The 26,170-nt window shown below is 43.4% G+C and overlaps 1 protein-coding gene and 2 pseudogenes across 2 annotated transcripts in view; all 3 read left to right on the top strand.

Annotated features, from left to right (window-relative positions):
- Window positions 1-1,521: 1,521 nt before the first annotated feature.
- The window catches only part of LOC100066535 (butyrophilin subfamily 3 member A3), a 50,015-nt gene continuing 25,366 nt past the window's right edge, over window positions 1,522-26,170 (top strand). For both annotated transcript variants that reach the window (XM_070244302.1, XM_070244303.1), the window contains exons 1-2: window positions 1,522-1,678; window positions 2,630-2,774. In XM_070244302.1, coding sequence (XP_070100403.1) covers window positions 2,684-2,774 — 91 coding nt within the window. In that variant the 5' untranslated portion in view covers window positions 1,522-1,678; window positions 2,630-2,683. The remainder of the gene's footprint in view (window positions 1,679-2,629; window positions 2,775-26,170) is intronic.
- LOC138915143 (butyrophilin subfamily 3 member A3-like) lies at window positions 6,306-12,626 on the top strand (annotated as a pseudogene).
- On the top strand, window positions 12,867-26,099 carry LOC100068459 (butyrophilin subfamily 2 member A2-like; annotated as a pseudogene).

Consider the following 26,170-nt stretch of genomic DNA (forward strand, 5'->3'; position numbering starts at 1 on the left):
GTAACCAGAAGAAAGTGCATTGATGTTTGCAACTTATTATAAAAGGCACCAAATAAATAAGTAAATAAGGAAGGATTGAAATAAATAAGGATGGAGAGGGAGATGAACAGAAAGGTGAATTACAATAAATTGAGTATATTAAATGTTCACTGTAGAATATAGATGGTAGTTATACTTGGAGTTCATTGAAAAAGTCCTTTAACCTTGCTCTATGCTTGAAAATTTCCATGACAAACTGTTAATAGTAGGGAATGGGAAGGAAATAATGCCATAAGCGCCATTGGCTTAAACAAAACAGGGGTTGTTTTCCTTCCACATAAAATGAATTCAGAAGGTAGCAATCCAGAGTTGGTCTGGCAGCTCAGAGATACATCCATGCCCCAGCCTCTTTCTGTCCTTATTCTCTGCCATCTCAGCAGGTGGATTCCATTGTCAAAGATGCCTTACGGTCACAAGATGGTCACTGCACTCCAGCTCCAAAGACCATGTTCTAGACAAAAGAATGGAGGAAATAGGAAGGGTATGGATTTCTCTTGAGAAATACAACCCAACAACTGCCACCTACACATCATTGGCTCAAACTTAGTCCCTTATCTCTGCTATCTACAAGGGGGAGGGGCACATTGCTGGAAACCCTCCCCTCAAATTCGGTTTGATTACTAAGAAGAAGCAAGGAATAGATATTACACAAGGATCCTGCCGTATCTACCACAGAGCTTAAATTCAAACTTTTGGAATATAATCAAATTCCATCAGCCAAGACACATCATAGCCCTGGGAGCTTTAATCACTGTCTTGGAATGCCAATAAAGTGTCTTGGGAGGCTCTAGGCCACAGTCATTCACAGCCATCCAGAGTCTAACCTCAGAGAACACAGAATCCTGTTGCCAGAGTAGAAACAAATACACATGAAAATACAAATGTAGCACAAATAAGGCACAACGGGTGAAGGAAGCTGCTCAGCAACACTGCAAACAAGAATGTTCTGAAAAATCTAAGACATGCCCATGAGTCACTGGCAGCACTGCCTCTGGAAACATGAAAATTATATGATTTGCTCATGGATCTGAGATGAGTTTCAGAAGTGCCAAAAAGATAAAGTTGATCTCGTTTTCTTTCCATTCGCACTTCCATTTGTCTCTGTTGTAAAAGATGTCCTCCTCTGTGTGCCCAGCTACATCCACACAGATGTTAGCGAATGGCTACAGAAACATTTTACTTGATACACGTCTTCCTCTCTTCACATATTAAAATTTTGTAATTTTCCTGCTTGGTTCTGCTGATAAATCTATTATGATATAAAAGACATAAACTAAGTGTATATAATGAAATCCTGATTATACACAAATATGCACATGAATGATTCAAATAGGTAAACACAGAGAGACACAAACAGTGTGGGAATTAGGGCTGGAAGTTTTCTTCTTTTTGCACAATCCAATACAGTTACAGTTTTCATTCTAACCTTCCCCACTGGTGTCTGTCCCCACTGATAAGAAACACCCTTCTGAGCCAATCAAAAAACTAATTCTTCCAAAGAGGGACTCTGTGACTGTTTCTCACAGTGAGCAGCATTTCCTTCACTTCCTTTTCTTCCAGAGCAGACTGTTAACTGTAGCGAAGAACTATTGATTACTTCACTCTGTGGCCTGCGATGTTCAGATGGGAACGCCGAGGGGTAAGTGGGGGAAATTGGTAAAAACCAGAGTTACAGACCCTAGGAGGAGAGAGGCTAAGAAGCTGAGAATGGGTGTAAAGAAGTCCTCACCCAGAGAAAGGGGTTTGGTGCTTGTGTGTGTGGTGAGGGGATGGGCATTGGGGCAGGAGGCAGTGCAAAAGGTAAGGACTTGAATTGGGAAATTTGGTGGGAGGGAGAAAATCTGAATGAAAAAACTTGACAACTACATGTTCTTAGGAACTTACTGTGGTGATAAAGGAGGAAAGGACTCTAATAATCTGTCCTGGTCGTCTCCAGGAGGGTATTCTAGGAGATTATAAAAAAGATATGTGCCTTAAAATTTATACGTGAAGATGTTCATTACAGAATTACTTGTAGTATAGAAAAATCAGAACCAACCTCTGTATACAACATACATATACATATATAACAGTAGGAGGATGATAAACAACACATTGTGCAATCATGAAGGGATTTCCATATAATCATTAGAAACACGTTATAAATAAAGAGTTTTTATTTATAATTGTAACAAAATTGGATCCAATTTGGGTGTTTAAAATGTACCTACATTTTGCTTTTGCAGATTTTACTATGATGAACAGCCTTGAACATAAATCTTTGTGTTAATACCTGATGTTTTTTCCTTAAGAATAATTCCTACAAGTGGAATTTCTGGGTCAGAAAATGAAACATTTTAGAGGCATTTCGTATATATACATGAGCAAAATACTTCCAAAATATTTACATTCCTTTGAAGAGAGGTATATAATTGCCAGAACAGATTACTTAAATTTTATTCTTTTAAATTTTTCTCTATTTTAAAATTGTCTTAGTGAAGAACAAAAACCAATAAATATCCCCCAAAATGAGTGAAAACATATTCCCCACTCTTAGAGAGCAGAGAAATTGTACTTATTATAATAATAATAATACCGTCCTCTCTGGCAGCATAGGGAACAGTTTGAAGAGGAGAGGAAGGACTGAAAGGCAATATTTTGTCTGATGTGGTTTTCACATTCAGACAAGGGTTCAAAGGTTGACCATCTGCACAGACTTCTGCTCCCTTCTCCCCCGGCAGTTCCTGGATTAGCAGGTACTATGACTGGGGCCTCAGGCTGGTTCGTTTGGAGGAGTTGGTATTTTCTGAACAACTAATACGTTGCAATCACTATAATTACTTGTAACAATTCTTCGTTGCTAAGTTGTATATGAAAATTTTTAAAATTTAAAACACTCAAATAATTTTTAAAGTATAGAGCATAAAAGACAAAAGAATCTTTCACTCAATCCCCAATGTTCAGTTTTGCATGTTTCCTTTTAGACCTTTTTTAAGGTAATGAAATAAAAAAGTGAGTAGAAATTTACAGTTTTGTTTTTATTTTTAACAGAAATCATTAGTAGTGTTCTGCAATTTGCTTTTTGTTCACTTCATATATCTTGATTATCTGGGTAGGAGACTATAAATTAGTCTTAGGTGCCGCATTGAATTCATTCAGTGTTGAACCGTTATTTAACTAACCAGTCTCCTATGGGTGTCACAATAGGTTGTGATCCCTTTTTGTTACTTTTAAAAATAATGCTGCAGTGTCATCCTCACACGTGCTTCTCTCTGGACCCGTGCAAGTGCTTTGCTGGACTAGATGTCTGCAAGTGGCTGTACTGGGGCAATTCTACACACTCTACAGATCATTTTTTGCATTGCTTCATTAGTGACTAAAGTTCAAATAGGTTTTCTCACATGGCAGTGATCACAGAGTTTGTGAATCATAGAGCCATTACCTAGTTTCCACTCCCTTTCTGTTCTTCTACCTGCCACATAGCAGGCCTGGCACATAGTGCATGCTCCATAACTATTTTTTGAATGAATGAATGAAAAGATGAGTGAGACTGGGTCTTAGTCTTAGCTCTCTCATCACTAGTCTTGTGATTCAGAAGTGGTGGGTTCAGCCTCTAACTGACTTCAAAGCCTCCACCAAGGAGTCCGCCTGGATCTTAACTAGAGTCTGATGGAGGCATGATTTGAACTTGGTGATGGCCACAGGTTGGAACTTAGCAGAGACTGCAGTGTTGCTCCCCAGGTGGGCACACCGTCATATCACCTGACATCTTCAGGGAGGGAGAGGATACATGATGGGAGAGGCCCAAGAGAAAAGGGAGGAGCTAGATCCAGAGATCTCAGTCCTGTCTCTGAGTAGTCCACCTAGGCCTGCTCTCAGGCTCTCCACTATCTAGGGCTGCAGCCAACTGTGGTATCATTAGGATGGAAGCCAAGCTAGAACTACAGTTAGAATCAAGCCTTGCCAGCTGGTGAAGGCCCCACACTTTGCTTATCACGAAGGTTCATATTGATGCCACAGACCATGCCTAAAAGTTGGTGGAGGTGCTTTTCTGAGCCAAGACACAGTTAGGAGCACTGGGCAGGGAGTGGGGAGTTGCAGAGGCCCTGCCTCTGGGCTGAGAGAACCTCAGCACTTCGTAGAGCCATGAGCTTTGTTGGGCTGCTGTGTGCTCCTAGCCTGACATATTAGCCCCTTCTTTGCAAGTACAAGCTCTTACATTTCTGCCTTGAAAAGGCACTTCTCTAGCAGTGGAGATACTAAGACCAGGGAAATTATCCATTGCTGGTAAGCCCAGAGGCCATCTGCCAAGGAGCATTGGTGAACACCTGGGAAAAAAGAAGACAGGAAATGAATAATTTCCTTCCCAGTGATGTTTCCCCCCAAAAAAAACAATTGTGAAAAGAGTGCACTGAATCACACCGAGTTGTAACACTCTTACATGTTATCTAGGACATACTTGCTTCGTGAAACCACTTCATTGAAAAGTAGGAATAAATACATTAATATAGGCAATTCCTAGTAGAAGCACAGGAGACAAGGCTCTCTCTCCATGCCAGACCAAAAAAGTAGGTTATTACTTTTTTGAGTAGTGGCAGATACTTATCTTCACAACTCTCTGCCTTCCCTTGTTGGATGACAAGCTGTTAATCTGATCACCTAAAACCAATTTAAAATGCTAGTGAGGCCAGCCAGTGGTGCAGCAGTTAAGTTCGCACGTTCTGCTTTGGCAGCCCAAGGTTCGCCAGTTTGGATCCCAGGTGTGGACCCACACACCGCTTGTCAAGCCATGCTGTAGTAGGCATCCTTCCTATAAAAAGTAGAGGAAGATGGGCACGGATGCTAGCTTAGGGCCAGTCTTCCTCAGCAAAAAAAGAGAGGAGGATTGGTGGCAGATGTTAGCTCAGGGCTAGTCTTCCTCAAAATAAATAAATGATAAAATAGATAAATAAACAAAATGCTAGTGAGTATTGATGGGCTAATAAATTCATCCTCATCCATTCACTTATTCAACGAAAAGTTTCTGAGGGTTCCATGCAAACCGTCCACTATTGTACAGGCTCATCACACATTAGAAAACAAAATAGACCAATATTCTTGTTTGTGGAGCTTCCACTTGAGTAGGTGGAGACAGACAGTAAGCACATGGTATGCTAGATGGTGAAAACTTAATGGGGAGAAGAGAGCAGGCTTAGGGGGATGGGAGCAGTTTGCCATAATCCTGTGGTCAGAGAAGGTCTTGGGGAGGAACTGACTTTAGAGGAAAGACTTGAAGGAGGTGAGGGAGTGAGCCTTGTGGATGTCTGGGGGAAGAGGGTTCCAGCTAGAGGGAAGAGTCAGAGCTGAGGTCCTCTGTCCTGGCCCGTTCAAGGACCAGCAAGAAGGGCAGGGTGTCTGGAACAGACAAGGAGGGTTGGAAAAGACAAAGTGAGAGGTTCAGGTCAGGGAGGGCCACATGATGTGACTCAAAGCACATTCTGGCTGTTGCGTTGACATAGACTGTAGGGGGCACAAGTGGAATCAGGGGACCCAGAGAGGGGGTTCCTGTATTAATCAGAGTGTGATGGTGCTGGCTTGGATGTGGCTGTAGCAGTTGGAGTATGGAAAGTGGAAGGATTCTCAACATATTTGGACAGTAGAGACAAAGTTTTCCTCATTGAATAGGGTTAATGCATGTACATTTAACGTTGTGTATTTTTATGGGTGATTTTCCATGTGAAACTCAAAGGTTAAGAAACTCCCAAGTAGATATTTTGGCAGAAGAGGTCTTGAGTCACCACATTCATGACTGTGTGTTTCACAAAATTGGCCCTGGTGAGGTGGAGGTTGGATGTGGAATTCACAATCTTTTTCTAGATCCAGGTCATAGTTTCTTCTCAACTCTTTCTGGCATCTCTCTACAGCACTGATGAAAATGGCAAGTTCCCTAGACTTCCTTCTCCTTGACCTCCTTGTCGGCCTCATCTTCTTCCAGCTGCTTACCCCCTGCTCAGGTAGGGACCGTTCTGCTTTTATGTATCTGAAGCAATTACCTATGAGTGTCCAGTCAGAACCTCTGACAACTTCTCATACCTGGAAGTCCCACGCCAAGCTGAAAATACTCATGACAATTAGACAAATTATACTTCTGTTAGGATCATGTTCCTCTGTAGGTTATTCATACCTCCCCCTCCCTGCCTGTGATGCTCTCACCTTACCCTCATGGCCTCAAGTCCCTCTGATGGAGCTTCTCCTTTTATTGACTAGCTCAGTTTTCTGTGATTGGACCCACTGTAACCATTCTGGCCATGGCGGGTGAAGATGTTGATCTGCCCTGTCATCTGCCCCTGAACGTGAGCATGGAGACCATGGAGCTGATCTGGGTGAGATCCAGCCTTAGGGAGGTAGTATACCAGTATGCAAATGGGCAAGAAGTGGAAGACAAACAGATGGCAGAGTATCGAGGGAGAACTTCACTTTTAAGAGATGGCATCGCTGAAGGAAAGGCTATTCTCCGAATTAGTAATGTCAGAGCCTCTGACAGTGGAAACTACCTGTGTTATTTCCAAGATGGCAACTTCTCTGAAATAACCCTGGTGGAGCTGAAGGTTGCAGGTGAGCCTCCAGATTTTACTCTGTGCTAGTTCCTCCCTGGGACCTGGAAGCAGAGGAAGACGTCATCCTCCAAATCCGCCTTAGAGCACCCTGGCTGGTCACTTGGAACTGCCTCAACCACTTTCCCATTTTGTTTCTCTGAGGCCCTTGGGAAAGACAGAGGTTTTCCTCTGGGAAGAATCCCCCCTACACCCTGTAATATCACGTAAAGAACTCCCTCATGCTGGCCACCAGGGTCTAAGCAGGAAAGTGGAAGGTTGGGGAGAGGAAGGATAAGAAAATATCTCCTCAGTGATGGCACACAGTTGTTTGGGTTCAGGTGTGTTCCAGATGGCTTCGGTGGCCCCTCCAGGTGCATGGTACTGTGGGTCCCAGGAGGCTGACCTGTGGGAGAGCATCTGTGCTGCCAAAGTTCTCTAAACAAAGGCCTCTAGGAACATACCAAGTTTTGTTTATTATTTGTTACAGGGAGGGAGGATGCACTTCATGTGGGAACCAGGGAGTGTCTCAGTAACAGAGTGTTAGAGAAGAGTTGCTATAGGAGTGGGCTTGTGTTAGGGGAGCTGGAAGAGGGTTTATGGAAGTGGAGCTTTTCTCTGGATTGGATGCTGTCACGAAGGTGGGGGGTGTGATTCTGTGGGTGGGTATCTTAAAAAAAGTCAAATGCAGGGCAGTTTGTATAGAATGCTGTCTTTGGTGTAAAGAAGAAAAAATAAGACATATTTATATTTTAAAATTTGATATACACTTGCATAGCTCTCACTCTGTGTCAGGCACATTATAAGCATTAATTTAATCCTTTACCCTTATGAGTGGGGTACTGTTATTACCCCAAGTTACAGATTAGGACACCGGGAGCAGAGCAGTGAAATAATTAGTCCAAGATCACACTGCCAGTCAAGTGGAGGAGCCAGAATTTGAACTCCGGCCCTTCAACTCCAAAGTTCACACTCTTAACCACCATATTAAGCTGATTAATTAAGCTAATAAATGGAGGCATGGAGGAGGGAGTGGATGGGAGACTTGAACGACTTTTTATATTTTTTTTTGATATTTGAACCATTTAAATGTGACCTATTGAAAAATTAAGTTAGAAAAAACATGTGATTCTGTTGTTCAAGTAACTCATATTCAGATATGATAAGAGACTTTTCAAGACAAGCCATTGTATTACGTTATAGTAAGAGTTTATCAAAGTCTTACCCAAAGATTGCTGAGACGTTGGCAGGAGAGAGAGCACTTAATGTCATGAGATCAACTCTGTGATCCCTGCCCTGGAGGTGAGAGGCTAAAGCTCCATTTCATTGCAGACCCCTTCTGGAGGACCCGCACCTTCACCCTAGCCTATGCTGGGACCCTGGCAGTCTTCCTGCTGCTTCTCTCAGTAGCAGGTTACGTCCTGTGGCAAGAGAAGCAAAAAGAAGCTGTATCCCAGGAGAAAGAGACAGAACAAAAGGAAAAAGAGCCAGCATGGGCACAAGAGGAACAGGATGAAGGGTAAAAGGTATCGGACCTGGGAGGGAACATATGACCCTGGCTTAGGAAAGGGAGCCAAAAGACCTTACCCCTTCCCCACCCCACACACCTGCCTTTGCACTGGGTCATTTCTAAGGTTTATTTTCTAGTGGTCCCCGACACTCCATCTCCCTAACAGTAATTTTTTTCCTGCTAGTTTTCCAGAGAAGCTCTGGTGTGAACTCCATAAATTCTGATTCCCCCAAGGTCCCAAGTAGTTCTTGGTATCACTGCTTTAAGAATCTTAATGACTCCCTACATTTGTTCCGTTGCAGACTTGAGAGAGGTGGACTGCAGGGCTCTTGCCTGAGTGGCTCTCACGTTTTCTCTGAATTTGCATCTAAGACTCTCTGCTGGGATACTTCCCAGCCCCTTTCCTCATTCCTAACTCTACCCTGGGCTGAGAAATGTCCTGGGTCGATTTATAAAGGGGCAGAAATAAGGAATGCTGACTGGGGGGAGTCGTGTTATTTTAAAGCAGAGAAGCACTTTAAATGTCTCTCCAAGAGGGGTCCACAGACTGTTCAGCCCATCAAGGCACCAGAGAATATCCAGCGATGTACCTGAAAGGAAAGGAGGAGGAGGCAGATGGAACTCTCTAGGTGAAATGCCTTCCCCATGCCAGGAAGCTCACTAGTTGTTTTACATAACCTCACTAGCTGCTGAAAAGAAAACAAAGAATGCAAGATTTAAGAGAATGAGAAAGTCAGAGAAGAAGGAATGAAAAGTGTCTCTAAAAAAAAGGCGTGGCCACAGTGACTCAGATGTCATAGATTTATTAGAAGTGCTTTTAAAAAAATAGTACCTGAAAATTCCTCAGAAAGTTGCCAAATTCTTTTCAGAAACATGCCGAAAATACTACAATTGAGATAGATGGATTCCAGCACACACATGTATATACAAGCATACACACAGTGACACCTACACTCAGGGATGGGAGTATAGACACATACAAAATAGATCTGCCAGGTCTCAGCTGGGAAAGCACTTACATGGTGCCTGTAGTATCATCAGCATGCAATTGATGTTCTCAGACTTGATATCAAGGAGGAGAAGGGAGGAGAGGATGGAACAGGCAGAAGGAGAAGGTAGGAAGGGTGGGGGTGGGTGTCAAAAAGAAAGATTGAATAGGTGCAAAAGAAGAGAATGGCACAACTCAGAAATTACATATTTCAGGTGATGTCTCTACCTTTCTTCCATTGTAGGTGGAGGGAAGTCTCAGACCTATGCTGGTGAGTGACCCAGATGTTTTCTGATTTTCCTGGCACATGTGTCCTAAGCATTTAAACTTTTTCTCTGCTGTGTGACCCATTGCAATTCCAGTGGGAATAATCAGATCTAGCCCAGACGCTCATTTTCTGTGGGGGATACCACCCCTGATTTTCTGGAGCCTCAGGGAGGACCTTCCAGAGACAGGGTCTGGGCATTTTCAGCCACCCCTTACCCTGCAGGCATGCACACATGTCCACAACCTAGCAAAGCCTAGCCATGTCACCCACTGCCCCATCATGATGGAGAGAAGGAAGTGCACCATTTTTGACAGCTTGTGTGCCTGACCCAGCAGAGCTGTAGATGAAGGAAGCAGGACATTGGAAGGGACTGAAGAATGGGAGCGAGAAAAGGCTTAGTGATGAGAAGGGGTGGTGGAAGAACAGAAATAATGTCCTTTCCATGTCTGTGTCTCCTGCCTTTCAGAATGGAAGATGACACTCTTCCAAGCTGGTGAGAGAATCATTGTATGTTCCCTAGGACAACCACCTTAGAAAGCTTGTTCCATTTTTCTTCTCCAATTCTTGAGATTCTGGGAAGAACAGTCCCCATGACTGAGAGAGTTCCGAGTGGGTGACGAGGTCCTGGTCTCAAAGGTCTGCCCATCTTCAGGGCTTCCTGCTGAGATACCAGAGAACCAGGGAGGATTGCTCTCCTGGGTCCACAGATCTTCACGTGAAGGAAGAGGCAGAAAGTGTAGAGCTGAGGGAAGCAGAGGCAGAGTGAACTAACACTGCAGGGAGAGTGAGGATGTGGAATGACCAAGGAGAGAGGGCAGTGTGCAAAGATCTTTGTTTTTCCCAAGCTTCTTATGCTGCCTCCTGCTGCTGTGTGTCTCCAAGTTGCTTAATGTTTCTGAACTCTAGTCTCCTCATTTTTAAATGATGATCATAATCCCTATTATGTGACAGTTGAGGTAAAGACTAAGTGAGGTAATGAATGTGTATTGGTCAAAAAACCAACAAGAAACAGATGGCATGTTGAAACTGTGTAGTTGAAGAGGATTTAGAAAGAAACTATTTACAAAGGCAGGATTCAGGTTAAGTGAAACCAGCAAAGGAGTGTGGAGTGCCCCAGGACTCACCATGGCGAGGAACTGTCATCACACCTAGGCTTGAGGGAATAGGGAGAGGGAGCAGTTGCTGGAGCCCAGAGGAGGCTGTAGCTCAAGGACAGGCTGCCTGAGAGGAGTCAGGCCTTTGTGAGAGCATCACCCTCTGAAGTTGACAGGGAGGAAGTGGGGGAAATAAATGCTGTGCCTCTCTTCTCTTTCTCCTTCCAATCTTCAGCTAGTACCTTCCTTTGGCCAAACCCAACAGGTAACCAGAAGCAAGGAGGCCCAGTGACGCTGTCCATATAGGATAGATTCCTGGGGCCTAAAAGATGGTAGAGAAAGAAAGAGAGTGGATCTGGGAGCACAGAAAGTCCCCAGCGTAGCCTCTAACACAGAAAATGCATGGAGCTATTGTAACTTCAGGCACTTCATCCCTGCCTGGCCCTGGACTACATATGAAACAAGTGTTATCTTTTTCTACCCTAGAGATTAGTATTTTTATTCCCATTTTTCAGATAAGGAAATTGAAGCTCAAGGATATTATGTAGCTTCAGCCTATGGAAAAAGAGACTGCACAAAAGGGAAAGTCATTCAGCTCAGGAGTGGTAGAGTAAAGATTGAAATGCAAATCTGTGTGACTATAACGCTCAGGTGGGCAGAGTCATTTTGGAAAGGGAAATAGGAAAAACATGGAAGGAAGGAGTCAGCTTGAGATATCCCGTTAGGCAGACCCAGACCCTCAGAACTCTACCCCACCAAAAGCAAGACTCCTGCGCCTTTCTTTTGGTGTTGCTGAGAGGGTCACATTCAGGGAAGGTTGGGAATACCAGGTCTGGATTTGGACCTCATCAATCACACCCAGGTCTTGAAAGCTGAGGCTCTGAGTTGTAGGAACAATGGCCGACCCCATGGCCCATCCCCAAACTTTCTGCAGTGGATGTGATTCTGGATCTGGACACGGCGAACTCCATCCTCCTTGTTTCTGAGGACCAGAGGAGCCTGCGGTGGGCAGAGGAGCAACAGAATGTGCCAGCCCACCCTAAGAGATTTGATGGGCATTATCGGGTGCTTGGCTGCAAGAGCTTTACATAACGGAGGCATTTGGGGAGGTGGAGGTGGGGGACAAGAAAGAGTGGCATGTTGGGGTGTGTAGGGAGAACGTGAGAGAAAAGTGGGTTTATATAGCACCCAAGAATAAATTCTGGATTGTGGGGCTGTCTGACGGGAATGACTATCTGTCTCTCATCTACCCCAGGACCAATCTGGCAATTGTCAATCCTCCTCAATGTGTGGGAGTTTTCCTGGACTAGGGGACTGGTGAGGTCTCATTCTACGGTGCCATCGTGGATATCATATCTACATCTTCCCACACATCACCTTCTGCGGGCATCTGTGGCCTGTGGCCTGTTTTCAGAATTCAATCATGGGATCCCACTGCCTTGAACATTTGCCCAGCGCTGACCTGAGTGCAGAGTTCTCTTGTTCCTGACCTGGTGTCTGACCATTCCTTGGAGACAACTGTGACCCCAGGATCTGCTGATTGGAATGGGGACCCTCAGGCTGAAGTAACATCCTTGCTGTTCCATGCCCAGCCTGGAGCTGAGTGCCTCCTCCTTAAAAGCAACACTTTGCAACAATAAAATACTTACTAAGTGTACACACCGTGTGAAACATGTCACTAATGTTAATTCCATTATTCCATATGACAGTTTAGTTTGGTACCACTTTATTGTCTCCTTTCTATAAAAAAGGAAACAAGGCTGCAGAAAAGTGAATTAACCTTCCAAAGTTTACTCAGCAAGTGAATGACAGCTAGGATCTTAAAAACAATGACTAAAATCCATTGGTAACAAAATGTACTGGGTGCTGTGCTAAATTATTTAGGTGCATTTCCCTGTTTTAATCCTCACTACAACCCTGTGAGGTAGTCTCATTTCAAGAATGTGGAAACTGAGGCAGGGGCAGGTATAGTACTTATATCATTTATACAGGACAGGGGAACCTTCTAGGAGGGGAGACTTTCCACCAAAATCTTTACCTCAGGTAGTAAAGCCTGATTTCCAGAGAGAAGGAAGGGAAGGATGGAAGGGTATGGAAGAATATGAAGTGACAACTGGAGAAATTCAATTCTGGCCAGAGAAGTGAGCCAAGGAAGGTGGAAAACTGCCTCCCTCATCCTTGTATTGTTGGCTTATTCCATGGAATGTTGAATGAATCAATCTATTGGGAGAAAACTGAACCTGAAGGGGAAGGGGGCTGCCCAAGACCGAAGGTGGAGCGTTGATGATCCCAACACAGGTCACAGGAAGGTTTGACCTAGATCAGAACTAGTGTCAAGTCTCCTTGGCTGATTTCTCTGTCTGTGCCTCTAGGTCTCTGGTCCCTGCCGCTCCTGGGTGACTCATCTTTGGTGCTTATGGAGCCAGCGGCTGCCCTGCATTTCTCCCTGCCAGGCTCCCTTCTTTTCTTCCACCTCCTCAACTATTTGCACTGGTTTCAGGTGGAGTGCATGCCACTAGCTCCCATCAGCTTCTCAGAAAGGAAAATCAACACTTCAGTCTGCAAAACACTGCAGTCTGAAGAAGTGCTGCAGCTGTGTTCACTCATTCTTTCCTTCTACACATGCTCATTGAATTTATACCAGCGCCATCCCATGGAAATGCAATGAGAGCTACAAAAGGAAGCTGAATATACAATTTTGAAATTTTTACTGAAATTTAAAAAGGTTAATGGGCCAGTCATTGCCATAGTGGTTAATTTCCTGCACTAGACTTCAGATGCCCACGGTTCACAGGTTCTGATCCCAAGCACAGACCTAGTACAGCTCGTCAAGCCACACTGTGGTGGCATCTCACATAAAATAGTGGAAGATTGGCACCAATGTTAGCTCAGAGACAGCCTTCCTCAAGCAAAAAAAGCAAAAAACAGAGGAAGTTTGGTAACAGATGTTAACTCAAGGCCAATCGTCCTCACAAAAAAACAAAAAAAATAAAACATAAACAGAAAAAAGCAAAAATATTAAAAAGAAATTGATGAAAAAAATTTTAATAATATATTTTAACCCCAAACTCAAAATACTGTCATCTAGATTTTATTTTATAATATTAACAATAACATATTTAATAGTTTTTATGCTAGATTTTCAAAATTGTCTGTGTTTCTTTTACATTTACCACCCATTTCCATTGGGACCAGCTAGTGGCTACCATATTGGACAGCTCATATACTCTGCTCCAGGCTCTGTGCTAGATTGGGGAATGGAAGGAAACCTCTGTGAGCACAGCGTCAGTAGGGGGCGCTCAGTGTCTGCTTCTCAGTGTTTTGTTCAGGAAGCATTAGCAGCCTCAATAGATATTCCTACTAGGTATCTATTGCTGCTGACCAGCCACAGCTACTGTCTCCCAGAATCCTCAGCCCAGGAAGCCCCTGTGGCCTCAGAAAGAATATGTCTGCAAGAACATATTAGAAATAGAGAAGGAATCTGTCCGTGCCCTGGAATATGCACTTCCTTTCCTGCCTTCGATATTTGGTGGCTGAGGCCCCTGTGTGATTCTACCCCTTTGTTGAACAGAGCAGTTTACTGTCTTGGGAACAGCTGATCCATCCAGCCATGATGGGAGGAACAGCATGTTCTGCTGCCACCTGTCACCTGAGAAAAGCGCTGAAGACATGGAAATGTGGTGGTTCCGGTGTCAGTTCTCCCCCGCAGTGCTTGTGTATAAGGGCGGGCAACAGAGGACAGAGGCACAGATGGAGGAGTACTGAGGAAGGACAACCTTTGTGAAAGAAGAGATCAGCAAGGGGAGCCTGGCGCTGATCATCCACAATGTCACAGCCCATGAGAATGGCATCTACCATTGTTATTTCCTAAAAGGGAAATCCTAAGATGAGGCCATCATGCTCCTGATGGTGGCAAATGTGTCATTTCATTTTTTCTGTTCATTTTCACAGTGTGACACTTGGGTAAAGTTTCTCTCCGAACCCCATGCCCATGGCAGAGCAGCAGATATTTGCCTGGAGTCCCATTTACACAGGGAGGGTGGCTTCCTCCTGCCCAAGGGCCAGATGAGTGGGTTTGCCCTGCTCAGCTGTGGGCATCAACCCTTGAGAAGCACACAGAACTCAGCTGTAGCCTTGAACAGGGAGAATGTTGAATCCCTACAGGTTATTCTTATGCTTACTTCTTAGAGATCTCTGAGGGTCTTCCTCAGTAACGTGTGTTAGAATTAGACATTTTTTTCTTAGGAAATACAATACACGTACAGAAAAACTCATTACTGTACAGGTTACTGATATTGTGAATTATAATCCACATAACCACTACTGACAACAACAAAGAGCAGTGCCTATTCCTCACACATGTTAGTTTGCTGGGATCATGGTCTTGAGGTTAAAAAGTTTCATAAGATTCTGCCTGCCGGGCAGGTTTCTGTCCTTATCGTATTAACCTAGAGTTTCAGGAAGCCAAGGCTACTGAGAAGCTCTACCAGGGCCAAAAGCGGAGTCTTCCACCTGCTTGTTCCTGGTCAGAGTGGACACACCCACACAGAAGTGAGAACATTAAAACTTTTAGCTGAATGAATCAATCAACAAACACTTATTAGCAGCAGAAGCTTGGTACTGTGATGGGGCCTGTAGGTGGAGCACAAAGAAAAGTGCAATGTCATCCTTTGTCCTTAGAGATCTCACCATTGTATTTGGCGTTTTGGTCTCTCTACATTCTCCAATGTCAAGGTTTTCTTCCTTCCTTTTGTCCTTCCTATCTTCTTCCTTCTTTCCTCATCCCTCTCTTCTTTCCTTCGTTCCTCCCTTCACAGAAGGGGTACAGCAAGGATGCATGGACTATGCATAATCAGTTTCTCTGGGCTCTGGACACTTGCTCTCTCCCCGCTTCCCTTGGCTTTCACTGCTAAGACACTCTTGCTAAGACACCATTGCCTTTTTATCTGAGCCCTGGTCTCTCTCCTCAAGTCTGGTCTCTAAGCCCCTCATTGAAATGAAGGGCCAGGAGGATGGGGGCATCTGGCTGGAGTGCACATCTGTAGAGTGGTACCCAGAGCCCCGAGCAGTTTGGAGAGACCCTTATGGTGAGATCATATTAGCCCTGGGGGACGCTTACACTGTAAGTGCAGGCAGCCTCTTCATGGTCACCATGGCTGTGAGCATCAGGGACCACTCTGTGAGGAACGTGTCCTGCTCCATCAATAACACCCTGCTTGGCCAAGAGAAGGAAACTGTGATTTTCGTTCCAGGTTAGTTCCCTGCCCTCTGGAGCCTCATTGTGTGGATGCAGAATCCTCAACAGTCATTTTGGAGGCTGGAGTGTAAATGGGGAGGTAGGGGTGTGGGGTGGAATGGTCCTGGGGCCTGAAAGGCTGGAGGCTGCAGCCTCTTTCCTTGTCACAAGGGAAAATGTTATGGACCTGTTATGGTCCTTATCCTGTCGCAATTTTTAAACATTTAGAAGAATCATAAAACATGGAGAGTGTTATGGGTGGGTGTCTATCTACAGCCAGAGGTGCTGCCTGCTGAAGCTCCTGGGTGACTCATCTTTGGTGCTTATGGAGCCAGCAGCTGCCCTGCATTTCTCCCTGCCAGCCTCCCTTCTTTTCTTCCACCTCCTCAACTATTTGCACTGGTTTCAGGTGGAGAGCATGCTACTAGCTCCCATCAGCTTCTCAGAAAGCTCTGTAGGCCAAGAACTGGGATGAAGAAGGATGAAGGCTGAGGACCCATCTGGATCTCACCTGGTTCAGGTGTCTGTGCAATAAACAAGCAGTCAGTACTTAGTTATTGAGTAGGGACTATGGTTTAAAGTCCCAGCTGAGCAGATGAATACTGGACCAAGTGGATCACAAGTTTGGTTTGGTGGGGAGAGCAACAGTTTCCATCTTTTTTGGCCGAGGCTGCCTTTGAAAACTTAAAATTATTGAGGACCTCAAAGAGCTTCTACTCATTTGGGTTATATCTGACAATATATATGGCATTAGAGATTGAAATTGAGAAATTAAAAATATATATTTATTAATTTACATTATAATAGTAATAATAAGCCAATTATTGTTAACGTAAAAACATATTTTATGAAAAATAACTATTGCTGCTAATGCAAAGCAAACTTTATTGAGAAGTATGGTATTCTTTAACACAAAAATCTAATGTCTGGCTGACTAAAAGATGGCTACATCTTCATATCTGCTTCTGTATTCAATGTTGGGGTATCACAGGTCATGCAGGCTCTAGCAAACTTCACTGTACACGCGTGGGAGAATGATAAAAAACACAACAAATAATATCTTAATAGTATTGTTATTATAGAAATAGTGTTAACTTGTGGACTCCTCGAAAGTGTAACAGAGCCCCTTAGAAATCTTCAAGACATATTTCGAGAGCCAGGATGGAGGATCCTGGAACTAAGTCAGGCATCTAAAATGATGGCTTAAAGGTCGGATACTGGACTTTACATAATTCAGTCCCCAATTGTAAAACTAGGCTGAAAAAAACGTATTTAAAGTATCCAAATTTTTATTACTGCACTTACAAATGGATACATTCTGGAAAGAATCAGGAACATAGAAATAGCTGATTTCATAAGAGGAAAGACTGGGTTATTACTGTGTGTATGTATGTGTTGTTTTTATTTTTGGTATGTTGTTGTAATATTATTTGAACAGTTTTGACTAAAAGCACCAGACTACGAGTTGGGAAACGAGAGCTGCTGAAAACAGGCTTTATTCATTTTAAGCAAGTTACAGCTTCTCAGTGTTTCTGGATTCTCTAAAATAAGGCTTTGAGTGAGTTCTTGTATCTTTTATTATAGTTTACAGAACACTTTCACTTTTGCTGTATCCTTGCATTCTCACAGCAAATATACTTACCCATTTCACAGTGATACACTGAAGTCTATCACAATGATAAAGTGATGTTTTTTGTTTAAGGAAAATATAGCTTTCATTCATACTTTTTGGATATATCATGCCTCATCTTTAAGGTGTCTTTCAAATATTCCAACATTCAAATATTTCAAGTCTTTATTGAAACTCGACATGAACCCAATCCTGTACTAGCCACTATGGGGGCATTAAAATAGTATAAAACTTGGTCCCTACCTTCCTTTACTCAGTCTTGTGTTCATGTTGTTACTTATTCATTCACTCTCAACAAATTTAGGACCTTTAATATGTCAATCATGTGCAATGTGCAGTGCCATGAGGGAAATAAGCAGAGAGATATTATGGAGAGAAATGGGTAGGGGGACTACTTTAGCTGGCAAAGTTAGAGAGGGCCTCCTGGAGGAGGTGATGGTTTTTCTGAGACTTGAGGACTAAGGAAGAACCAGCCCTGTGAGAGCTGAGGAAGAGGTGCTGAGCAGGGGGAACAGACAGCACAGCAGCCCCAAAGAAGTGAACTAACTAGTTGACGAGACAGGAAGAGTCCCCTGCAGTCAGAGCAAAGACTGTGAAGGGAACAGGCAGGAGACTTCAGTAGAAAACAGGCCATCTGGAGCCTCACAGCAAAGTGCTGAGAATCAAACAGAAGCAGAGTCTTACTAAAAACCAAAGCGCAAATGAACAGAAACTGTCTGGAGTCACCCAAGTGTTATTTTTATTTCTTCTTCCCAGGATTCCTCATTCTCATCAGCACGGGGAATTTAATTACTTAGAGTTTCCTTCTCTTTCCTGGGTTTAGGGGCTGGGAGCATGGTGGAGTAGAGTATGGAGAAAAGGGGCACAGTCCCCAGCAATTCTCTGCTTCTCTGGGTGTCATCAGTCAGGCCTAGTGTAGCAATCTTGGCCCTCTCCATCATGGGATCCTCAGTATCTGTGATGCCATCTGCCCTCTTGGCTTTGACTATGGCTTAGATCAACCCTAAGAGGAGAAAAAATAATCGGAATCAAGATCTTCTGATGGAAGTTTTTCAGATTTTTGGCATCCTAGATTAAAGAGACACTTGGTTTATCTTTTTCTGGGTTGGGCTGGGAGTTTTTATAATCAATGGTTATTGGGAAGTGGTTTTCTTGATGGCTAATCTTGGTACTTTTTGATCCCTGTGTTGGAGAGAGCAGGTTGGGCCATGGAGAGAGTTTGGAGTGGGCAGATTGGAATGCAGGTCTTCTTGGCATACCCTACCATAATTACAAGTTTTCCCCACTTTGGGGAAAGTGAAACTTATATTTTCCTGGGCATGAAGAGCTTTGCCTAACCTCATGACCATTTGCACATGCCTGACAAGGACTAGTCAAGCATGTTCCTGCCAGGCCAGTTCACAGGAACATCTATTCTTTTCCCCAGACTTCCCAATGCTTGGCCCCAAACGAGCCCTTTTATATGTTAAGGAAATGAGTACATGTATAAATATCCCACACCTTTCAATTTACAGTGTTACTAAGCAACTTTACAGGACTTTGGCATCCAGAGACTGAAATAATCTAACACAGATAAGGTGCATGTACAATTATCACTAAATAAACTTATGCTTATGTCCAAGTAGTCTCTTGTAAATATGAATCAACACACCTGTAGCTTATTCTTTGTTCCATCCAACAATCATTGACTGTTGGCCATGAGCCAAGCACTGTGCTGGCCATTGAGGAAAATAGGAGCTAATAGGACAAGTGATATGAGTGGGGTATTGCCAACCAGGGAGCACCCCAAGCCTTGGTGTCCATACTTTCTATTGAGGCTTCATTATGTAGGTTTGATTGATTGAATCATTAATTCTGCAGGCCCCATCCTCTCCCCAGTCAAGCTGAGACCACATAGCTCAAAGCCCCAACCCTCTAATCACTTGATTGGTCTTTCTGACATGACCAGCCCTCACCATGAGTCACCTCAAGAGAACAAACTATGAGATGCAATCCAAGGGGCTCCCCAAGAATAACAAAGACCCTCTTATCACTCAGGAAATTCCAAGGGTTTAGGTTAACTCACAGGAACCTGGACAAAAGCCAGATCTCTTACTACACAGTACGAGAAAGAACATCAAGGGCAAAGGACTAGAGTGGAATTGGGTTTGGGACACAACCAGAACAAAAATGTCAGAGTAGCCAAAGGATGGCAGGAGAGAGAGTGGACAGGACTAGAGAAATAGGGAAAGCCAGATCAGGTGGGGACTCATGGCACAGTGAAGGAGTTTATCATTTATTCTAAGTATAATGGGAAGCCATTCTGTAACCTTGGGCACTCCAGGACCAGTTCAACTAACCCCATTTTATCAACAGAGTAATAAAGAGTAATTTTTCAGGAAATGAGACCCCTTGTCCAGTACAGTCCGGTTGAGACCACCAACCCATCAACTGGGCCTTCAGAAATTACTGGACAATGAACATTCTAATCTCAATGAGCTAGAAAGTCCACACTCAGATTGCTATAACACCACCATTTTGTGAACATGCATCCTATGAAGACGCGTGAAACTTGACTATGCTTGCGCAGATCATCAGGTACCTCACTTCTCTTTACCTCCAATCATCCTTCAAACCTCCTTCAAACCTTCAAACCTCCTTGCCTACTACCCCATAAATATCCTTGTGTTCCCATATTTGGGGAGATGGATCTGAGATTGATTTTCCCACCTCCTCAGTTGGCTGCTTTGTGATTAAATCCTTTCTCTTTGCAAACTCCTTATCTCAGTGACTGGAAAAATCATGCAGCAGGCAAAGCAAATCTGGTTTGGTAACAATTGCCTGACTTTGAACAAGGGAATACAATGTAAATGGTGTCCCTGTCTCCCATCTCCCCCCGCACTAATTACCCGGAGAAACTCAAGGGAGTGTTTGGAAACATTTAACTATTTATCCAAATTAGGGTTTTTTGTTGTTAAGGTATGGAATCACCAACCACTCTGAACCAGACTGAGGGCCACTTCAAGAGCAGCAACTGCACAGATGAGCCAATAGGTGCCAACTGAGAAAATACCCACCTTTCCCTTTTGAATATTCGTTCCCCATCTGCCATAAAAGGTCCCTGCTTTCCCGTGCTCCAGGAGAACCACAACTTTAGAAATGATTCCACATGGTCTCCTATCTATTACAACTATACTTTACTTTCTGTGACAACTACTTCTGATGGGGAGTCTGATTTTAACTCACCAGGAAGAGAACTCACTTTGGTTTGGTAAGAGTACTACTATTTTCAATGCACATGTTTTCTCATGCCAAACATTTCAGAAGTTACTCTTCACCTTTGGAGTAAAACCACAACCCCACAGCAGACAACTGATGATGCTGTCTCCTGGGGAGGTAGTTTAGGGAATCAACAGTGCAGGGGTCATGAATGAATCTTTCAAAATGGAGGATAATGACATTCATGGAGGGTTAATATGCACAGGTGCTGTTCTAAGTCCTCCCCAGATGACTTAAGAAGCAATTGTTGGTTTTATCCCCACCCTGCCAATGAGGAAATAGAGACACCAAGCAGTTAGTTAAGCGGCTTTGGATTTCATGCCTAATGAGTTGTGAACAACCTATGGTGATAGAGACAAAAGCTGTAAGCTAGTAGATGATAAGCCAAAGTGTCTGCAATACACGAGCAGCTCCCTGGGTAAAGCTATAAAACAAATTTATGTTCCTGGGAGGTTCTAACGGCAGCAAGAAGTGACATATTAACCAGGAGAAATAGATGCTTCCTGCTAAGGTTAACTAAGTCAAAGAGACAGATTTCCAGGCATTTTGCCACACACTGCATGTAGCACACTGCACTAGATCATGGAAAAGATGAAAGAGAAGATAAGATCAAATTTCTGACAAGGAGAGTGAGTGGACCATGATCACTGTGAAGAGAAGGGTGAATCCACCATAGTTCTGTCTTATGTCCAGGGCTGTGTCCCATATAATGGCAGCCTTCCCATGAGTTTGCACCTGCTGGTGCCTTTCAGATACTGAGACATGAATCCTCCTAATTTAGGGAATGAGAAGAGATTAGTAAAGAGCTGGCAGTGGAGTCCAAGCCCATGCTCAAGGAGCAAGAAGGGGAAATAGAAGAGTCCATTTTCTCTGGTCTCCTTCTCTCTGGACACTATCCTTGTGATGAACATAATGAAAGGCAGCCGGACAAGTGCTGGAGAGGAGGGAAGAGGGCATCAAGTACAGGAAAGGAAGGCAGCCAGAGCACAGAAAAGGCCGAGAAATGTCTGGCTCTGGCCAGCGAGTGCTCACTTCTCTTTCTTCTATTGCACATTAGAGAAAAGCACATTAGAGAACAGCCCTATGCTGTTGAATGGTTGTCTAATTCCTAAGGTCTCAGTACCAAAAGTCCATAAGGAAAGATCTTAGTGTTCTTTCTCCATCTTCCAGCTCCAAATAGTGGCCTAACTGGGTTGGCCGTGGATGGAGATCCAGAGGAGACCCATGCAGCAACATGACCAAGTTCTGCCCCATCCCTGTTCAGCACCTGAACCTTTTTCTTTCCAGCAGTTTAGACTTTTTTCCCCTTCTTAAAGCCCTCCCCACCCACTTTCTCTCTTGGATTTTTCTACTCTTCAACATTTTCAGCACCATAGGCCTAAAGATACAACTAAGAAGCCTCCATTAAAATGGCATTCAGTCTCAAGTGGGTTATGTGCATCTTAGAGGAGACATGGCAACTCTGTCTATATAAGCACTCTCTCCTCAGAGCAGAGGCACCACTTCATAATTGGTTCCCCTATGGAAAACCCTAGAAATGAGGGATAAATAATCCTGTAAATTGTCTTTTTAGATAGTTAACATTTATTCAGCAGCTACTACAATGCACGAGGCACAGGTCTGACTGTTCTATGTATTGTTCCATTTTCTGATCCTTACAGCAGCTCTAAGAGATAAGTGCTATTATTAGGCCCATTTACAATGGAGGAAATTAATCCATAAAAAGAGCAAAAACCTTGCTCCCAATCATATACCCAAGAGGTGGTGACAGTAAGATACAAACCCAGAGAGTCTGGTGCCACAGGCTATGTTTCCTTCCCTGCTCATATGCTGTAGGGTTGGAATAGACCTACTCTGATCCCTTATCCTTAACATGAAAAAGGCCTGGTAATTTCAAGTAGCTTGTTCAAGGTCATACAAATGATTAATTCTGACTCAAGAGAGGCTGACCCTTCTTTTCTGTTTATCTCCTAAGGGTAGGTGTTACCAAGGGTTTCCTGAGTCCACTTGTCACCCTTCACATGCTCCTTGGGAAACCTACATTTGGAGTACTCTCACATTCATATCTCCATTTCTTTCTCAAGCTCCACTTCCACCAGCACCCTAGAATTTGTCTGTCTGGATTGTCCCTTGACAACTCAGAACAAGTTAAATTCAATATTCTCCCAACCCATCCAATACACTCTTGCTCTTTTCCCTTCTTTCAAATTTATACTAATGGCACCATTATCTACTCAATTGCCCAGCAAGAACTTCAAACATCCAGGACTGCACTTTCTTTATCATCCCGTTCTAATCAGCTAGGCAACCCTGTCAGTTCTTCCTTCTAAGAGGCCCTGTACTCCATCTTCTACTCCCTCTGCATTGCTCTGCTTCAGATAATGCATTTTAATGTTTTGTTTTTCTCTTGTTATGCCCTCAGTTATGCAATATCTATTTACTAAGAGCTTTTCATACACTGGCCATAAGGAAATCTAACCAGATTCTAGAAAAAAGAAATAAGGGATCAAGCTTAATAGAGGGGATGTCAGGGAAGGTTCTTCCAAGGAGACAATATTTAAGGCAAGATACAATGGATAGGAAAGAATCAGCATGTAAAGACCCTCAGCATCCTGTGTTCCAGGGGCAGGTCAAACACAATGATCCTAAAGTAGGAAAGATGCAGAATGTCTGCAGAACTGAAAGGAGGTCTGTGTGCCTGGAAGCGGCAGTTGAGAGTGTGAGTGGGCCTAGAGATGAGAAGAGATGTGGTGCAAGAGATAAGCCTGGGCCACATCATGGAAAGTGTCCAAGACCATGGTGATGTCTTTGGATTTATTGTAAATAAATAAATAAATAAATAAAGGATTGAAAAAAATAAATACATAAGTAAGAATGGATAAGGGGGTGAACAGAACTATAGCTTATAATAAAGGAAGCCGAGTAAAATATCCACAGTAGAATCTAGATAGTAGGTATATTTGTTGCTCATTGAAAAACATCTTTTAACTTTGCTGTATATTTGTAAAGTTTCATGATATACAATTGATAGTAGGGGTTGAGGAGGGAAGAATTGTATTTTGTTGCTGATAACAGAGGCCAGAAGTACACTGACTTCAACAGAACAAGATTTTGTTCTCCTTTCACGTAAAATGAATTCAGAAGGGATCAGTCCAGAGCTGGTCTGGCAGCTCAGAGGTGCATCCATGCCCCCGCCTCCTTCTGTATTTGTTCTCTGCCATCTCAGCATGTGGCTTCCTTTCTCAAGCTTTCCTCATGGTCATGGAAGGGTCCCTGCACTCCAGCTCCAAGGACCATGTTCTAGGCAAAAGGAAGGAGGAAGTAGGAAGAGAATGAACCTCTCTTGAGAAACACAGCCCAATAACTTCCACCTACAAATCATTGGCTCAAATTTAGCCCCTTGGTCTCTCCTATCTATAAGGGGATGGATACATTACAAGACTCCCCCAGAATTGGATTTGAGTACTAAGAAGAAACAGGGAATACATATTGCACAGGTAACCAGCAATGCTTACTACAGAGCATAAATTCAATCTTGGAAAGTAATCAAGTTCCATCAGCCAAGGTCACATCAAAGCCCTAGGAGCTTTCATCACTATCTCAAGATGGTAATAAAGTGTCTTGGGAGACCCTAGGCCACAGATAGGATGAGATTGTCCCCAAGATACCTTATAGAAACAGCATTCACAGCCTATCCAGAGTCTAACCTCGGAGAATACAGTAGCCTGTGGACAGAGTAGAGATAAATACACATGAAAATACAAATGTAGCGCAAATAAGGCTCAGAGGGTGAAGGAAACTGCTCAGCAACACTCCAAATAAGACTGTTCTGTAAAATGTAAGACACGCCCATCAGTCACTGGCAGCACTGCCTCTCAAAACCTGAAAATAATATGATTTGGTCTTGGATCTTAGACTTGAGTTTAAGAGGTACTAAAAAGTTAGAGTGGATCTGGTTTTCTTTCCATTCGTACTTCCATTTGGCTCTATTGTAAAAGATCTCCTCCTGTTAGTGCCTACAAACATAAGTTCCATATCCACCACACACAAAGGTCCATTTCTAACACATGAAATATGTCTTTAGTGATTCGGGTGGGCTCATCTTCACACAGGGAAAAATCAAATAGTCTCAAAACACATGGATATTATCCTCTTCTCTGAGAGTAAATCTGATTGTTTTTTCCCTTTTATGGTCCTTATCCTGCCTCAATTTTTAACATTTAGAAGAATCATAAAACATGAGAGTGATATAGGGAGCTGTCTATTTACACCCAGAGGTGCTGCCTACTGAAACCCTCCCTTCCTGCCCATGAGGTTTCCCAAGGGCCAGAGCAGGGAAATTCTCTATCCACAGACATTCATGAATTCATTTAATAAACATTTAACATGCATCACATGTGTTCAAGGCACTGTTCTAGAAACTGAAGATAAATCACTGAACAAAATACATGTAGATCCCCGCCCTCATGGGACTCACATTCTAACACAGCAGAGTGCAATAAATGAAGTAATTAAAACAAAGGGTGAAACTGTGGATTCATTAAACTGTGGATTATATCAGACGGTGATAAATGCTGTAGAAAAAATTACTGAGAGAGGGCATAGCGAGTGCTAGGTGTATAGCAGAGTTGTAATTATAGGTAGTGTTATTATTGTAATCAGTGAAGGCTTCATGGAAAAGATAGCAGTTTGACAAGTGAAGAATGAGTTGTGAAGATTATTTGAGGACTGAGTAAGTCAGCTAACAGGAAAAGCACATGCAAAGGCCCTGAGGCAGAAGCATGTCTGGAAGTTTCAAGGAACCCCAAGAGGCAGGTATGGCTGAAATAGATTGAGTGTAGGGAGAGTTGGAGGAGATGAACTCAGAGAGGCAATAGGTCCACACCATATGGGGCAATGTAGGCCACAAATGGCGTATGGCTTTTAGTCTGAGTGAGATAGGAAAAATTATAGGGTTTTGAAAAAAAAAATAACATGCTCTCACTTAGGCTCCTGTGCTGAGGATAGGCTGCAGAAGATGTGGGCAGAAGCAGGAAGAGGGAATTGCAATATTCCAGGCAAGAAGGCGTAGTGGCTTGTCCTAGGGTGATGGCTGTGGTGATCCAGCATGGCTGGTTAGATTTTATTCACCATGGTCCTTCTCATGCTGACTCCAGGTATTTCTGCTTTTTGTCCCCTGGGCCCCCAGCCCTGGAACTCACTGTGGGGTGACCCTTTCTCTATCTGGGGTTTCTGAGAGAGAAGCCAACAGAGCAGGGACCTGGGGGAGCTCTTCAATTATGAGTCCTGAGGGCAGCTCTCATCCCAGGTCTCGTTTTCCTCACTATATGGGACTTGTCTGGCTCCCTTTTCAGAATCCTTTATTCTCAGCACATCTCCCTGGATGATGTCCCTGGCTGTCATCATGTCTACTCTGCTCCTCCTAATTGCTAGGAGCATCTGTTTTATCAAGAAACTCCATAGGAAAAAAAGAGATTCTCACAGGGGAAAAGGAGATTGAAAAAGGAGAAAGAAATTTCACGTAAGTAAGTGTGGAAAGAAAATGTGTAAAAGAGAAAGAACATCACATAAAAAGTAAAAGAGTAAGTTCAGTGTC

The sequence above is a fragment of the Equus caballus genome, chromosome 20 (assembly GCF_041296265.1).
Source record: "Equus caballus isolate H_3958 breed thoroughbred chromosome 20, TB-T2T, whole genome shotgun sequence".
NCBI classification, from domain to species: domain Eukaryota; kingdom Metazoa; phylum Chordata; class Mammalia; order Perissodactyla; family Equidae; genus Equus; species Equus caballus.